The 17,567-nt window shown below is 47.3% G+C and overlaps 1 protein-coding gene across 2 annotated transcripts in view; it reads right to left on the bottom strand.

Moving 5' to 3' along the window:
- Positions 1-17,567, bottom strand: part of Scn8a (sodium voltage-gated channel alpha subunit 8) — a 170,548-nt gene that overhangs the window by 78,745 nt on the left and 74,236 nt on the right. For both annotated transcript variants that reach the window (XM_029469723.1, XM_029469724.1), the window contains exons 3-6: positions 7,762-7,880; positions 6,219-6,308; positions 5,626-5,754; positions 3,554-3,645 (exon numbers count right to left, since the gene is read on the bottom strand). In XM_029469723.1, coding sequence (XP_029325583.1) covers positions 3,554-3,645; positions 5,626-5,754; positions 6,219-6,308; positions 7,762-7,880 — 430 coding nt within the window. The remainder of the gene's footprint in view (positions 1-3,553; positions 3,646-5,625; positions 5,755-6,218; positions 6,309-7,761; positions 7,881-17,567) is intronic.

Raw genomic sequence — 17,567 nt, 5'->3', positions numbered from 1 at the left:
GTGCAGGGGGAGGGCACCAGGTGTGCAGGGGGAGGGCACCAGGTGTGCAGGAGGGGAGCACCAGGTGTGCAGGGGGAGGGCACCAGGTGTGCAGGAGGGGAGCACCAGGTGTGCAGGAGGAGGGCACCAGGTGTGCAGGGGGAGGGCACCAGGTGTGCAGGAGGAGGGCACCAGGTGTGCAGGAGGAGGGCACCAGGTGTGCAGGGGGAGGGCACCAGGTGTGCAGGGGGAGGGCACCAGGTGTGCAGGGGGAGGGCACCAGGTGTGCAGGAGGAAGGTACCAGGTGTGCAGCGAAAGGGCACCAGGTGTGCAGGAGGAGGGCACCAGGTGTGCAGGAGGAGGGCACCAGGTATGCAGGGGGAGGGTACCAGGTGTGCAGGAGGGGAGCACCAGGTGTGCAGGGGGAGGGCACAAGGTGTGCAGGAGGAAGGTACCAGGTGTGCAGCGGAAGGGCACCAGGTGTGCAGGAGGAGGGCACCAGGTGTGCAGGGGAAGGGCACCAGGTGTGCAGGAGGAAGGTACCAGGTGTGCAGGAGGGCACCAGGTGTGCAGGAGGAAGGTACCAGGTGTGCAGGAGGACACCAGGTGTGCAGGATGAGGACATATTACAGAGCAGTGCTGGTCAGGTCCTTAGCACTAGACAGTCCACCAAGCTGTACACTGGCCTCACTGGCAATTCCTCTTTCCCTGGGGCTGATAACAGAGCCACCGAATTTGCAGAGCTGTCAACAGTATTGTAGCGGGTGTGGTTGCTCATGGAGCACATACAGTTAACCACCAAAAGCAGCGGTCGGCAGAGACACAAGACTCCTGGTGGAATCTATGACCTGGTGAGACTGTGCAGAGTATGTAGACTGCCACTGCCCCGGCTGTCAAGAGAAGCTGCCCTGCCTCTTCTGTTGGCTCACAGCACCATAGCAGAACAAGCAAGACCCTGAAAAGCCGGTTATCCAAATCGGAGCAGAATGCGCCTTCAAATGACTCCTACACAACAGAGCACGCAAGAAGCCACGTGGGGGCAAATTGGACCAGCGAGCATTGAGCATCAGCGAGCATTGCGCTAGCTGTGTACCGGTGTGACCAGTGGCCCCATGTTCCTGTCGCCATACCTGCCCACATGATGGACTGCACTTCTCTATGAAACACGAACCCTCCCTCCTTCGGTTGCTTTCATCAGACAGTCTGTCATGAAAGCCTGAAAAGTGACCAATATGCCCAGGCTTCCTTTCCGTAGCCCTAACCACTTCGGGAAAAGCCTAAGATCCAAACGGCTGATGGGAGTAGGGGGAGAGCGAAAATCCTTTTGACATGGTTGTGTACATGACTTTAGTGTTTACTGAGAGCTACTGTCTCCCAGCTCTGTAACCTGGGATCAAAGTAACTTTGATTTTTTTTTTTTTTTTTTTTTTTTTTTTTTTTTTTTTTTTAGCAAGAGATAGCTGCTGATCCACTGATGTACACAAGGCAGCCCCACCTTGGAAGAAAACATGGATAACTTACAGGAACAGGACAGCAGTCCTCCAGGGAATGACAGACAAGTTCAGAATTCTACAGAAGATGCCAACACTTGGGTTTCCCTCAATAATGCTTAACAGCGAGAAAACACTTTGTCACTGACAGGACTGCTAGCTTTACTATAGTTAAAGTTAGTTTTTCATCACAGTTAGCTTCCCAAAGCTCGACTCAGGGTGGGGGTGTGGGGGAGTGGGGGCATGGGGAGAGGGGCACTTATGGGAATAGAAATCCGAGAATCTACCTCAGATCATGAAGCTTGGACATAGACCTTTTATTGGGCTTTTATGGTAAGTGCTTCTAGTACAAGCATTTATGCAGCACTGCTGTGGACCAGGCCCTATGCTGTAGACACTACATATTTACACATGCGCACACATGCGCACACACGCACACACGCACACACGCTACAGAGTATTGAGTAACCTGACAGGAATTACTTTGCAGAAATTCCCGGCTTGAAAGTTAACCCTACAGCAGAGACAAGAACAGCAGTGATGAGCCAGGCTGGGGAGAGCATCTGCTGCCCCAGTTAGTGAACAGAACACAGCTTTCCGATTTAATTCTGGAAGAGAAGTTTTGAGATCACAAGAACATAAAGAGACAGATGCCTCGCAGGGTGTGCTGGGGAGATGAGCAGGAACATGGAATCGTGTTAAAGGGGCCAGAGGAGCAGAGAGACCAAGGGGAAGGGGAAAGGAGAGATCTGGTGGTCCAGCTGCTGCAGATGAAGGCCTGCCTGGGGGTTACCACCCTTGTGGTTCCTGGTGAATCACACCCTCCTCACACCTCAGATCTCTGTGTCCCCCCACCCCCCACCTAGAACACTGGCGTGATGTTGAATAGAGGATAAAAGAATGGTTTCTGTAATCAGCCACAGGGGAGGGCCCACAAGATCAGGCGATGGCGCTTGCTCAGCACCCTTTTTCCATAGAACCCAGGGGACAGCGGGGACTCTAGGGAGTCTCCCTTTCTCTCCTCGACCCTAGCTAAAGCCCAGATGGCATCAACATGCCTCGTTGCTGTCAGTCTTAACCTCAAACACATACCTTCCCTTCTAGATTTCAAGGCCGGTTGGTTCTTAGAAAGGTTATTTCCCCGGGCGCAATGATTTTAAATGACAGAATCTTAACCTGATGGTGGATGAGGTGTCTGTGAAATTTCATCTGTGTCTCTAGGGGACCAAAAACCCTCAAGAGATTTAGAATCGCTGAGCTAGCTGGACCAGGTGAGAGTAAAAGGCAAATATCTTTAGGAGATTGTCACTGAACTAGTCTTCCACCCACTCTCTTCTTCCTCTCGTCCCTTCCAGTCTCTCCGATTTTTGTTTACAGCTTACCTTTGACTTTAAATCAGCACCTGTATACGCTCTCACCGGGGTTTACACTTGAGAGTGATCCCTGAGTCCGCTCCCAGGAGACACCTACCAGGTCTCACTCTACCGAAGCAGACACTTGCAACATATGGGAGACGGTAACTTAAAATCTGTCTCACTGACTTCCAAGGCTTCTCCACTTTAACTAGTCTGACCTGACTAGTTAACTGGGCAAGTTGCTCCTTGACTAAAATGATTACATTCGTATGACACCCAGTAAAAGTACAAGTCTTTGGATAGCATGCTGTTGGCAGAACATGCTACGGGAAGTCTGAAATCACAAGCAGTGGAATGGGGGTGGGTATTAAAGACACTGTAATTCCATGAGGCCATGATTCGAGTGGTCCACATACAGAGGCACAGCTCGCCCTGGTACACCTCTCCTCGGGTGCTGTGAGGGCCTAAGGCTTTATAAGCATGTGATTTTAAAATTTTTTTATTTTCAAACGCATGGATGGAATGAGAGCCGCATGCCCGGCAAGCAAGGTCCGAGACGTCTGCCTCAGGACCAAAGGGCCATTCCAGAGAGTACTTCTCAGGGGGAAGCATGCAGAGCGAGACAAGGCATATCAGATGTGCCAATCCCCGTTTCAAATGTGGCAGACATTACGAATGGGAGGAAGTAGGAGCGTGGCAAGACCAGTCTTGTGCACGCGTTCGCTCACCTGGAATTACAGAGATAGTTTTCAAAGCTCGGAGAACCCTGAACGTTCTCAACGCTGAGACATTGCCCAGGTCCACAAACTCTGTCACATATCTGTAGTGAGGGAGGTCACACACAGACACAAATGACAAACACAGGTACAGACACAAACACCAAAGGGAAAAAAAAAAAACCACACACACACAAAACCACAACAAAACAAAAAAAAGTACAATACGTCACGTCAGGGCCCTAACCCAACACCTGACACCAAGCCCGGGCCATCTTACCTGGGATTACCGAAATAGTTTTCAAAGCCCTCAGTACCCTGAAAGTGCGTAGAGCTGAAACATTGCCTAGGTTTACAAACTCTGTTATATACCTGCAGAATCAAACCAGAGTTAACTTGTAATGGTATCACTGGGTGGGGGTTTGAGAATGGGGGGGAAGAAAGGGTCTTATATACAAGTTATGGTTTTATTTTGTTCCCCTGAAAAAAGAAAAATTTCAAAATATAAACATTTAAGGAACAGGTATTTAAAAAAAAATGGGCAAGAAGAATTCAGAGTATATTCTAAAGAATTGATAGCCCAGGGCGTTCTGGGGTTTACTCTCTTAATTGGTGTGTGGTGTGCTAATTTTATCAGAGTAACTTGACTGTCAGCCCATTTACCTTTCTTTAGAAAGAGAGAAGGCCACTAGGTATCAAAGATTTATGTTCCCAATTTTATGAACAATTTCCTAAGAAACAGAGGCATGTGTTTGTTTGTTTGTTTGTTTGTTTGTAGCAAGAGCCTCACAAAAAAACCAAATTCACGTTAAAGGAACCCCCTGGTTGACAAAGCCAAAATGCCTATGTGGCAGTATCTGTGACTTCTCCAGGAGTTGTATGTATATTTTGCAGTCATGTCTGCAGATGAAATTTTTTCCTGTGACAGAAAAAAGTAAGGCTCAGGAAAAAAAAAAAAATCCAGATCATGAGATCAGAGCAAAACTCCAGTCATGTGCCCACTGTATCAGGAGCCTTGTGTCTATTGAGGACACAGATTTCTAAATGCACACCAATCAATGTAGATTCTAAAATGCTAGAGAGTAGAGAGTGTCTCCCTAGAACAGAGTGTCACTTCTGTTTGCAGACACGCAACACACATCTCCCATCTCACAGTGGATCGGCATCTTCCNCCCCCCCCCCCCCGCTCCCACACAAACGTTTTCTTCTGTTCACACATCTCTATACACACCAGCTGTACCCCACTCTAGGTCTCCCCTTAAATGATAAAGTACTTTCTTAACACAAAAATAAAAATAATACAGCCACCATCAGCTAAATTTCTCAAACAGGCACTTTTTATAACTGGAACAAAATGAACTGCCCGGATGCAGCCGGCACATCTGTGTGGACCCACACAGTCTCTAGTGGGAACTCTGGTTAGTATATTTTCTGGACATGCCAGTCTGGATACTTTGGCTCAAGTTTTGAGTCAGAGGTCTCAGCTGTGTTTTCAGCCAAAGTTTATATCCAAAATATTTCATGCCTTCGAAGAGGCCCTCTAGTAATGGGGACCTTGGCCAATGTCATAAAGGGGAGTAAAATATAAGCGAAAAGTCATGAGAAATTGATGCCCACTGTTCTCTCAGCTATAAATCATCTCTTTACCTTCCCCCACATAAGTTTGTTGTTGTCTGAAAACTGAGAAGGCCTTGCAAGCAAGAACCATAGTTAAACGCCCATGTGTCACAGACAATTTCCCAAGAATTTCCCATTCTGCAGCCAGGTGTCGAGGCACAAGCTTCTAGTCCCAGCTCAGGGAGGTGGAGGTAAAGAGATTAGAGTTCAAGACAGCCTTGGCTATATGGTGAGTTCAAGGACAACCTGGGCTCCACGAGATCCTATCTCAAAAAAAAGAAAGAAAGAAAAAGAAAAAAAAAAAAGAAAAAGAAAAACAAGAAAGAATTCTCTATTCTGCTGAGCCCAAAACTCACATTTACTTGCACCATCTTGCAAGCCTATTTAGGACACACCACACACACACACACACACACACACACACACACACACACACACACAAACAGTAAAATAAACAAGGAACTCACGCCATCATGATGACACTGAAGTCTAACCAGTTCCACGGGTCTCGTAAGAAGGTGAAGCCGTCTATGCAGAAACCTCTGGCGATGATTTTCACTAGTGATTCAAATGTGTAAATCCCTGTGAATGTGTACCTGTCAGGGATGCGGACAGCTGAGGTTACTCCTGGTGGGAACGTTGGATGAGCCTTTTAAGGTGACACTCGCCTGGAGGGCACCTTTACCACACGGACAAGACAGAAAGGGCATGGTAGTGTGGCAGTGACGGCAATAACCTTAGTAACATGCCCACAGCAACTGGAATGCTGCACTCGGCCTGCTCAGGGCTCTACAGAATATAACGGGATGACTCTGAAACAGGCAAGGAGGCTCTCAAAGCTATCTCAGCCTTGGGGAAGGGGCACCCAGGATGGCAAAGCCTCTGCGACTGAGGGGCAGGGTAGACTGGCTTTGTAGAATTCACATCTAATGCTGTTTCCTAGATTCCACATTACCCTCTGTGCCCCACACCTCCATACACCCCCCAACCACCCCACACAGATAAACTGTGGAGCAACAGAACCAGAATCTATGAGAGAAACAAAGGAAGTGTTACTTACTCCACATTCTTGGACCATTCGGGAGGGTTACTAAAAGTCATGAATACACAGTTGGTCAGGATGGTGCACATGATGATCATGCTGAAGACTGTAGAGAGGAGTTAAGGGGCGAACGAGGTCTGACCCGGACACTTAGGAAACAAACCCAGCTCATACCAGGTCTCACCGGAGCTAAGTTCACAGGCTGGCAGGAGACAGGTGGCGAGGGAAACTGGCCACCGCCACCACAAGGAAAGCCCTGGACATCCCATCTGACTGGTAGTGGGGCTGGACAGCCACTCCCCTGCCCACAGAACTGTCACTGCCCCACTACTTTTGGGTATAAACTTGAACACTTTGCAAGATGAGAATGGGTCAATCTCTAAATACTTAAACCTTTGTGAAAAGCAGCCAGAAGCGACCAAAGGCCCTGAGGACACCAGGTGAGAAAATAAATCTACATTTTTTGTTCCAGTCATCCCGGACTGTTAATTATCTCGTATGATTAGTTATTTGAAAATCTACAAGTACGTGGTGGCTTGTTTTCCTCCTGCAAATGCCGAGGGGCTGAATTATCTCCACAAGCAATAATAATAATAATCCAGTCGATGTGCATGTGTCTCGCCTGAAGACCAGTGTGCCCTGTGAGGGCCTGGCTTCCAGGGTGCCTGCGCCCCAGCAGTCCCAGGACGTAGGTAATGGGGTGATTCAGTCTGATCACTGTGAATGTCCCCTCACAGCCCAGGATCTTCCCTGGCCCTTTTCTGTTCCTGTCTATTGAGAGAGATGAAAGTCAGCAGGAGTCACTCACACTGAAGCTGTGGCAGGGCTCTCGTTAATGTCGTCCTGGAAGGGACAAAGTCTATCGTATTGTACCACAGTTTCACGACTGTGGTACTCGCAGACCATAGATTTCAGCTATGAGTTGGACATGGCAGAGGCTCAGCTGGAGTCCTGAGTTGCACCACAGGCTGTCCAGGGACCAAGCCCTCTTACCTTAAGTGCCCATCACACAAGTTTATCCAGTGTTCCAGGTTGTTAAACCCATCAGATCATTTGCCATGTGCCATCTGATCTATATTAATAAGATATAAAGGTTGGCACTTTCCTACCTAAGGGGGGGGGTGGCAAGGCAAATCCAAGAAAAATTCCTATTTATCCACAGTCTGTATCTAAACCTCTGCTCCAAGGAGTTGATTTCATCCGAGAGCTACCAGGAATGCATAAGCTCTTTGCTCAAGAACAAAAGAAAATAAAAATAAATCTAAAGCATTCATTCAACTATTTGTAACTCAAGATGTGGTCTTCAAAAAAAATTCTTGGATCAGATATTAATATGTTAACAAGTTGAACTATCATGGAATGAAATTACCGAAAAGCCAAGACCTCGGGATAAGGTTAAAACTTCTTAATTTGCCCCTCAGTGTCTGCAGAAGCTCGGCTTGGCAATCCAGTGCAACTTCATTCCTAACCCTCAGGCTGCTCCACTCCTGGTGGGGCTGCACACACTGCAGTTGTCAAAGCCCCGGATGTGCACGCTCATTCCCAGTGCAGAAAAGGATATGAATGTATCAAAATTTTAATAGCTATTCTTCTTATCAGGTTAAAAGGACTTAGAATGTACAAGGCAGGAGTGGCGCTAAATCTGAAGAGAGTTTTCCCTCTGTTTAATACTACAAAAGTCTGTGGAGAAAGAGAGAGAGAGACCATTAAAACGCGTTAGTCACCACACAAAGCAACATCTCCTTAAGTCAGATAAACACTCTTAAAGCTGCTTAGAACCTTGCTCCTGAAAGGTTTTTTGAGGCAACAAACAAATAAGCAAACAAAACAAAACCTGTAAGCAAAAGAACTTCTGTTCCCTCCCCTCTGGGCCAGTGCCCAGTCTCAGGCTGCAGCACAGTAGCCACAATATTAGCAGGTTCAGATTTGGATAATTTTGAACCGTCTATGCCAGAACAGGTTGAGTCGGCTATGCTGATCCTGACACATAGAAGACAGGAATGTCAGGGCAGAGGGCAGGTCAATGCAGAGGAGACCACTGTGAAGGACCTGGTCAGGTGGCCAGAGTCAGCCTGCTGGGAGCTGAGAGCCGGGCAAAGACAGGAAGGTAGCAAGGAGGTGAGCACTCGTTCAATATTCGCTCCCTGGGTGTTCAGCCTGGCTTCTCAGAGCTTCCAACATCCGCCTAGCCAAAGCCGTTCTATCATATTTCCCAGCATGAATCTTCCAATCAAGTCAAACTAGTCCACATCCTGGGAGCGGGCTGTAGAGATGCCTAGCTCGGGACTTTGCTGACACCGCACATCTCCCTGGTGTCGAGCATTGTGCTGAGACGGGGTTGGGGTGGTGGTGGGGATTCACAATTGAACAGAACTATACTTTATGGGAGGAAGTAAGTAAACTCGAAGTCATGACAGTGGGTAAGTACAAGTTCAAAATCGGAGAGGTTGCAGGACAGAGGACCCCACCCCCAGGCTGTCTGCGAGTAATGACAAAGGAGAGAGAGCCAGGCCTTCAGGATGTTGACAACCAATCCTGTGAGGAGGGAGGACAGAGGGCTCTGAAGACACACACACAGGGCCTACGGAACTGGGGGTCCCTGTGGAGGTTAGGCCCTCCCTTGCAGAGCCAAGTGCCAGTCACTTTTAAGTAAAACTGTTTTTATTTAGAATGGTGTGCACCTAGAATTTTAAAACGCTAGATTGTTCCACTCTATTATACAATGGTAATCTTGGCTGCTGTTTTTTTTTTTTAATATCCTTCCAGAATTTTTCTTTATAAGTCTTAGCATACAGATCCATCCTTAAGCAGTCTTTCCCTCAAGTGAGACTACTATAAATACACTGCTGTACCGTGCATTAAAAAAAAAAAAAGAACCCCCACAAAGAAAAGCCCGGGGACCAGATGGCTTCACTAATGAATTCTACCAAATGTTTAAAGAATTAGCACAAATTCTTCCAAAAGACTAGAAGAGAAGGGGACAATTCCCAAACTCATTCTGTAAGGTGACTTTATACGGAACCAGGCAATGATGTCAGGGGAAGAGAAAGCTCTTGATGGATAAGATCTTATTAATACCAACATAAAAGGCACCGTCGAAAATACTAGCAACCAAGTCTCACGGCACGCGAAGGACTTAGCACCTGAGTACAACCCAGAAGGACAAAGACAGCTTAACTAGGAAAACGGAGTGGTGTAACACAGCCTGATCATACAAGGGGGGTGCTGTGGTGATCTCAATAGAGGCATCAAGTACCTCCAACAAAATCTTACATCTCACAACAAAGATGCGGAAGTTTAACCTAGAACACACCACTTGGGACCCATAGCCAACCTCCCTCCTCTCTCTCTCTCTCTCTCTCTCTCTTTCTCTCTCTCTCTCTCTCTCTCTTTCTTCTCCTGCCCCTTCCTCTGCCCTCTCTCCTAGAAACTGAATTTCTTGGAGGCAGGAGCCAAGTTCAAGTTTCCTATGCAGTTCCAATACAGTGCTCAGTCCACAGGCTCCCAAAGAGTGGTTAGCAGGTTTCTTAAGTTTAAGTCCCTTTCCTCTTATCCAGTATTTTATATTCTCCTGATCTGCCGGGAGATCAGGAGTCACGAGTCTCTCCCAGTAGAAAAACAACTTTTCGGTGCAGCTCTTTTCATTTAGAAATACACCCCCAAGCCCCCATCCCATGTTTGGTACGCTGCTGTGCTAATCACGCTTCTGATACCTGGGTGTACAGATTCTGTTGTGATCCCCAGGAAAAGCCCAATCCTGAAAGCAAGTGGAACTAGAAGATCTGGGGTTAGCTCAAAACAGGTCAAGGGCAGAGATTTGCCTTGTTCGTTTCTTGGCTTTCCGAAGAAATAAATGGGCCACAACATTCCCTCTTTCTGAAGTACATGTACCCCTCTGTGTTTCTATAGCAACTCTCTCTGAGAAATGCCAGGCCTTTCAAACAACCTCCTCATTCAGCCGCATAGTATTCTCATGAAGTACCGGTAAAGAGGGAGTTACCAGCCTATGTGCATCTTACAAAAGCTCCAGGAGGGGCACCACCCATAAAGGTTACATGGCAAAAAGTGGTATAGTATGCCAAGCTCAGAGCCTCTTTACAGCTTCTACTGTGCTGGGCTGGGTGGTAATTTCAGGACTGCATGGCAGAATGATGTTGTAAGGGATGGATTCTCTGGTAAAAGGGAAATTTGTGTTCCTGGGTACACCATATAAAGTGGCCCAAAATAGTGGGGGAAACAAACAAACAAACAAACAAATAAATGACCACAACACTGTTCTATGCAGCAGGACCTAAAATTCACCCTTTAACCCCCTCACCTAAATAAAGCCTTTACTAACTTGCCTGCCTACCTTAAGAGACAAACAACAAGACTTTAAAAATAATAAAAATAACCTGTTCTCTCTGCCCTTCATTTCCTTGTCTTTTGGGTCAGTCACATGGGAGCTATTTCCTATTACAAAATTATTGCTTGCACACACAGAAGGTGTTCAGTAACTACTGTCTGTTGGTTAATGAACAAGCCGTTATCTGAGGTGAGAGAAGAGGAGACCCGGCTAGGGCTCTGGTGATGCCAGAGAACTGAGGCTCCTGAGGAAAATTAGGTGCTTTTGTAGAATTAAAAGAGATCGGTTTGCAAATAGAGGCTTTATCAGTTAGAAATGATATATAAAGTATAACTTTCATAATCTAGAGACAATGTTGCACACAAAATAAAAACAATTTAACATCCCCTCTTTCTAGCCGGGTGTGGTGGCGCACGCCTTTAATCCCAGCACTCGGGAGGCAGAGGCAGGTGAATTTCTGAGTTCGAGGCCAGCCTGGTCTACAAAGTGAGTGCCAGGACAGCCAGGGCTACACAGAGAAACCCTGTCTCAAAAAACCAAAAACAAACAAACAAACAAAAAAAAAACATCCCCTCTTTCTAAACGCCTTTATCTTCACCACTTATAGAAAGTCCTTTACTTATAAATCAGAATCATCTTTTGTAAACCAACTCCTTAAACAAACGAACATCCTCTATAATTCAGTGCCTCTATAATTTACTTTATCATCAAAATAACTAGATTTACTGATAATTTGCATGTAGTGTTTCTTAAACACGCCTTCTGTAAAACAAGAGTGTGTCTGCACCAACACAAGTACAATCCTCACAGCTCAGGGATTTCCCAGTGAACCCTGGTCCTCGTAGCACTCTCATGAAAGACTGGAAATGGGCAATGATGGCAGGCTCTCTCTGTGAGTGTGCAGGCTGTTAAGTACTGTGGGCGGCACAGTCTCTGTCACCATAGCTGACTCCGCCACTGAGGTGCACAGAAGCCACTGACAACATGTAAATAAACAGGAGTGGCTGTAATTCCATAGAACTCCACGGACACACAAACTTTTCACACATCCAACCTCGTGGGAATAGACAACCCATACTTAGCTCGTGGGCCACACAGGACAGATGGCACTGATCTGGGCTGTGGCGTAGCTAGTACCAGTTTCTGACGAAGACCAGATTGGCTGCACTGGAACCCTCTGAGAACCTTTTTAAAAACAGAGATTGCTAACTCCCACCTCGGGGACGGTTAAATGAGTCTGTGGGAGAGTCCAGAGACTCTGGCCCACCAGGGAGAAAGCAGATTATCCCACGTGGGCCATCTCCATCTGCCCCTCCCTAGCTGTGTGGTCAGATGAACTACTACCTCTCCCTAGATCTCACTTTTCACATTTAGAAAGTGGGCGAGAGGCCTGTCGGCTGGGCACGGCAAGCCCTTTCTAGCTTTGTTATCTATGGTTTAGAAATTTCGCAAGACATCCATGATGAAGCGCAAAAGGCAGCATGCCGTGCTTCTGAGGAGAAAATCTACCATTAGTTATCCTTCCACTTTACATCTGGTAGAACAAGCAGAGTGATTTTGCTCTCTTACGTTTAATCTCAAAAGACTAGGTATGAGTGAGGTTGATACTGCCTGGGAAGCCCGGCAGAGAGCGAGACACTGTGTGTGCATACGTGCTGTGCTGTATCCCCCGACACTGGATCATAAGGTTCTCATGTAGTGCCTGGGTGAACCCATTGTCCCCGTTATAATCAGACAGCATGATTGAAACTGGGAGGCAGGAGCATGTGGAAACTGGGAGGCAGGGCAGAGCTGGAGTGTGCAGGCTCGTGAGGGACTGGGAGGCAGGGCAGAGTGAGCAGGTGAGGGACTGGTGCTATGGATAGGCATATTTTCTCGCTCCTTCCTGCTGCTGTTTCCTGGCTGCCAAGAAGTGAGCATCTATCCTCTTTTATGTCCTTCTGCCATGACCCTGTTTCACCAAAGGCCTGAAGAAACAAGAGACCGCTGACCACGGGACTGGACCCACTGAAATCAGGAGCCAAAATACATCTTTCTTCCTTAAAGTTGACATTCTCAAGTATTTGTTCCAGGGATGGAACAGTGAGCAGTGAGACATAAACACGTATGACTGAAAACCCACTGACTATATATACATATATATATATACACACACACACACACATATATATATATATGCATATATATACGTATATATATATGTGTGTGTATGTATATATATCTATATCTATATATCTATATCTATATATATATATACACACACACATACATACATACATACATACATACACACACACATAATTGAATTATCTGTTTTTCTAGTCAGGGACTCATGATGTAGCCCTGGCTGTCCTTGAACTCACTGTAGACCAGGCTGGCCTCAAATTTGCAGATCCACCTGCCTCTGCCTCTGAGTGTGGGGATTAAAGGTGTGCGCCGCAGCACATAATTGAAAATGTAAAGCGTCTACACAGCCCTTTGCTGCGACCTCTCTCGTCCAGAAAGACTCATCACTAGCTCACTGTGGCTGCAACCACAGGCCCTTCAAACCATGTCTGGGGACTTTTATGAGAATGCTTCTTAAGCAACAGCCACTTGGTGCCCATAAAGTCTAAGACTATTTTACCCAATATGTCTTAAATTAGATCTTTGTGAAGTAAATGAGTTAAAAGGAAATTGAAATTGGACTGTGGTTTACTGCCCAAGGGGAAATATCCGCTCCTGACAACAGCCAGTGAAGGTTTCTAAGCACAAAGCCCGTTAAGAGCAGTGGGACAGCTCTTAGCAAATTATGGGGTGGAGTATTAATAAATGTGCCAGGTTGGCATAAAGTGAGTCTCCTAAACCACATAGGTTTTCACCTCGAGTTAGCTATATGGGGCTCGGCGCACATGACTTCGGAGCATGGCCGCGGTTAAGCGGGATGCAGCCTTATCTTCGGGGTCCACAGTTAGGGGAAGAGTCGTTGTGCACCACGGCCAGTACAAGCGCTTTCACATGCCTACCAAACAAATGGCGATACAGTTCAGATGCAATACAACATACAGCTTCACCATAATGCAGTGTGGCCCGCTTATTAGTGTATTCTCAGTCCTGTACCCCGAACTAGAGCGGTTCCTGGCCATCTAAAAAATATAAATGGGAATGAGCAAAGGTGAGTGGGAGAGGATACCGTGCAGATTCGTACTCACCACGTGGCCAGAGACCAATGCATAACGGAAAGCGTTTTAAGGAGTCAGTCGCCCTGGTCAGAAGTGTGATGCGTGGATCAGGGGAGTGTCCTCACGGGTAAGTTCTCAGCCTTCTGAGAGGCAAGCAGCTCATGATCATGACCTCCTGGCTCTACCGACCCACCTAACCCACAGGAGGGTTTAGCTGGGACAAAGATCCCTTTACTCTTTCTGGCTTCAATGGCGACAGTCTCTAGAGCCTGCAATTGGAACCGTTTAGATTTCTAGAACTGCCCAACCCTCTCACTTTGGGCTGGCTTCTACAGCCCAACGCTCTTACCTGCCTAACTCTGCTACACATTTCTACATTTCCTCAGGCTTGCTGTGATGGTCCCTGCTGTCTACTTGACAGGGTTTAGAATCACCATAGAAACACATCTCTGGGCGTGTCTACAGAGGTTTTTCCAGGAAGATTTGACCAAGGACAGGGGGCCTGTCCTAAGTGAGAATGGCAGGAACAGGCTGGAAGCCAAGACTCTGCATGCCACCTAGGAGCTTCCCAGTTTGAGAGCAGCTACCTGGAGGAATACTTCCCCATAGTCAGCCTTGAAGGTATGAAGGTTTGCTGCAACGGGGTAATCCAAAAGGCTAAGTATCTCAAGGTGGCTGTAGAACTTGGTGGGACTGTCCAGATGGCAGTGGGCTTCTAGGCAAGAGATGCAAAAGTGAGGGGTCCTAAGGGCTTGTGCTGTCAGGCAGTGGTGGCTCAAGCCTGTAGTCCCAGCACTCAGGAGGCAGAGGCAGAAGGGTTTCTGAGTTCAAGGTCTGCCTGATCTACAGACTGAGTTCCAGGATATTCAGGGCTACAAGCCAAAGACACCCTGTCTTGAACCCCGCCCCCCCCCAAAAAAAGACTTGTGCCAAGGTCTGAAAAGTCACTGAGGCCAAGCAAAGTATGGTAGGGCTGGGTTCCCCACAAGTGCCTGAGAGGTTGCTGCATGAGGTTGGGAAGTGAAGCCTAAGTTGCAAGGGAGACCTCAGAATGTGCCCTATCTACTGAGGAAGGAAGGGTGTAGCCATAGAGTGGATTTGTGCTACAACTCCCCCCGCCCCCAAAGCTCTGTGTGCTGTGGGTACAGTCAAGGAGAGATGGGCATCCAAGGCCGTCGCAGCGCAGAGGTTGGCGGCTGCTTGCTGAGCTTGGCCTTGCTGGCTTCCTTCGGCCCAGTCTTTCCCTGATAGGCAGCCATCCCTCCGTTCTGAAATGGGCGGTGCTAATTCTCTGTCCCGGATACTGTCAGAACGCAATCTGTACTTTTCACTCACTAGAAGCTCACGAGTAAAAAAATCTTGGTTCTCAGCTGAGACTTTGGACCCGTGAACAGTGTTGGGATGGTTACAGACTATGGAGATGAACAGAGAGGGAATAAATGCATTGTGTGTTATGAAATGAAAATGAGATCTTAGAGAGGGTGGATGTTACAACTGAAGCTAAAGGCGTGTGTCTGGGGGTGGGGATGCGGAGGTTAATCTTGTCCACTTGGCTGGGTTTACAATCACCACAGAAACACCTCTTGGTGGGTTTATAAGATGTTCACGCCAATATCTCACTGAGGGGAGACCCACCGTGAACACAGGTGACTCTGTTCCCTGGCCTGGGGCTCTGGACTGGATAGAAAGGAATCAGCCAGTGAACTGAGTCCAGCCCTGGTCCCTGTGCTTCCCGAGTACAGATGCAGAGTGACCAGGTGCCTCTTGCTGCCATGGCAGACTGTGCCCTTCTTAAACTGTGAGCCACTACAGACCTGTCCTCCCCTAAGTTCCTTTTTTCTTTTTGTTGGGTATTCGGTCACGGCAATATAACCAATATACCCACTTGCTTCTTTAGGCTAGTTTTCACTAATTATCAGCAGGTTGGCACTCTCTTCTGAGTGACTATGCACATGGCCAGCTCAGCAACAGAGCAGGCAACAAATACATTTTTAAAAGTGTTCCTAGTGTTCTCTGGGAGTCTGAGGCAGGGAAGTTTTGAGTTTGAGATCAGTTTGGACTCCTAACAAGGCCCTGCCTCAAAACAAACAAACAAACAAACAAACACTCATTTGGGAAAAAAATATGAGGCAGAATCTAAGCAGGCTGTGAAGCTACTAAGAAATAAGTGACCTGTTGTGATGGCTTGTGTATGCTTAGGCTAGGGAGTGGCACTATTAGGAGGTGTGTGTGTCCCTTTGGGTGTAGACTTTAATACCCTTATCCTAGCTGCCTGAAAGTGAGTCTCCCACTAGCAGCCTTCAGATAAAGATGTAGAACTCTCACCTCTGTCTGCACCAAGCCTGCCTAGATGCTGCCATGCTCCCACCTTGATGACAATAGACTGAACCTCTGAACCTGAAAGCCGACCCAATTAAATGTTGTCCTTTATAAGACTTGTCTTGGTCATGGTCTCTGTTCACAGTAGTAAAACCCTAAGACACCGGTCAAGTCAGAATTACTAACCTGATACCTTAATGTCCATTGGCTGGGTGGGAAAACTTCTAGAAACCAGATTTGCTGGCTGAAGTGAAATTACTATAATAGCTTTAGTATCCCAGAGAGGCACCAATGAAAACAAATGGGGCCATATTTCCAGAATACCCGGATACTCATACAACTCGGGTTTCTTGAAAAAGGCTGAGCTCAAGCAAGACATGAGGACTCAGCAAAACTCTTTTGCTTGCTCTGTATGAACAGTCAGAGCTCTGGCATGCTCAGCCTCTATTCCACTACCCCGGGGACTGAGCAAAGGAGGCCTCTAAACCCTGTGTTTTTTTAAAAAAAACCCTTGTAGGGGGTCTGGAGACATGACGTAGCTCTTAAGAGCACTGACTGTTCCAGTACACACATGGTGCTCAGAAACTGTAACTCCAGCCCTTCCACGGGCACTGCACACTTGAGGTGCACAGACAAACATGTACACTAAACACCCATGCACATTAAATAAGTAAATATAACCTTTTTTTTTTTTAAAAGATCTTGATAATTTTACCTGTGAGTCTACTTGAAGAGCTAACCACACTGTGTTTATTAATCATTTACTGCATGCCAGGCATGCTACCAGGCTTTCTGTGATTATCTCATGGCAACCACAGTGGATAGAAGATGGACTATGACGGAGGTACAGGAAGTTGCCCAAGGTGACAGCAGTAAGTCGGGAGACACAGGACTGCAGGGGGATGCTCCAACCCCAAGGCCTAGATCTAATTTATTTGCAGTACTGCAGAGAAAGATTGCTTTAGAACTTGATAAGACCTTTGAATGCTGCACGACTTTAATCCCAGGACTGGCTGTCAGATCTCTAAGTTCAAGGCCAGCTTGGTCTATATAAGAAGCTCCAGACCAACCAGGGATCAGAGAGAGACCCTGTCTCAAAAACAAAAGCAAGTCTGATGACAGCAGTCCCAGAGGTATCTGCTGGAGCCGTCCGTAGTCAGAGTGAGGGCAGGGACAGGATTGGGAAGGGTTCTCGGGACAAGGTCTGCTGGCTCACAGGCAGGGAGGGCTCTTCCCGCAGCACCAGGTCTAACCCTTTCATCAGTGAGGGAAATCGTGTCTAATTATTCACTTTAACACTCAAAAACAAAAAGAAGTCTCCTGTAACTGAGAGCTCAGTAGGTCTTCTCAGGTGGTTGTCTGGAGGAACTCAATGTAAATGACACATGGGTGTGGCTGTACACTGTCACTTCCTACCTACATCACAGGAGCCACCTGACAGCAGCACCCAGTGCCTGCTTCAAGGCTAAGTCGACATAATGATGCTCCCCGGGGCAGGGCAGGGCAGGGCAGGGCAGGGCAGGGCAGGGCAGGGCAGGGCAG

The sequence above is a fragment of the Mus caroli genome, chromosome 15, assembly GCF_900094665.2.
Source record: "Mus caroli chromosome 15, CAROLI_EIJ_v1.1, whole genome shotgun sequence".
In the NCBI taxonomy this organism is placed as follows: domain Eukaryota; kingdom Metazoa; phylum Chordata; class Mammalia; order Rodentia; family Muridae; genus Mus; species Mus caroli.
Note: the sequence above shows the minus strand (reverse complement) of the source record. Positions and strands in the feature narration are given on the sequence as shown.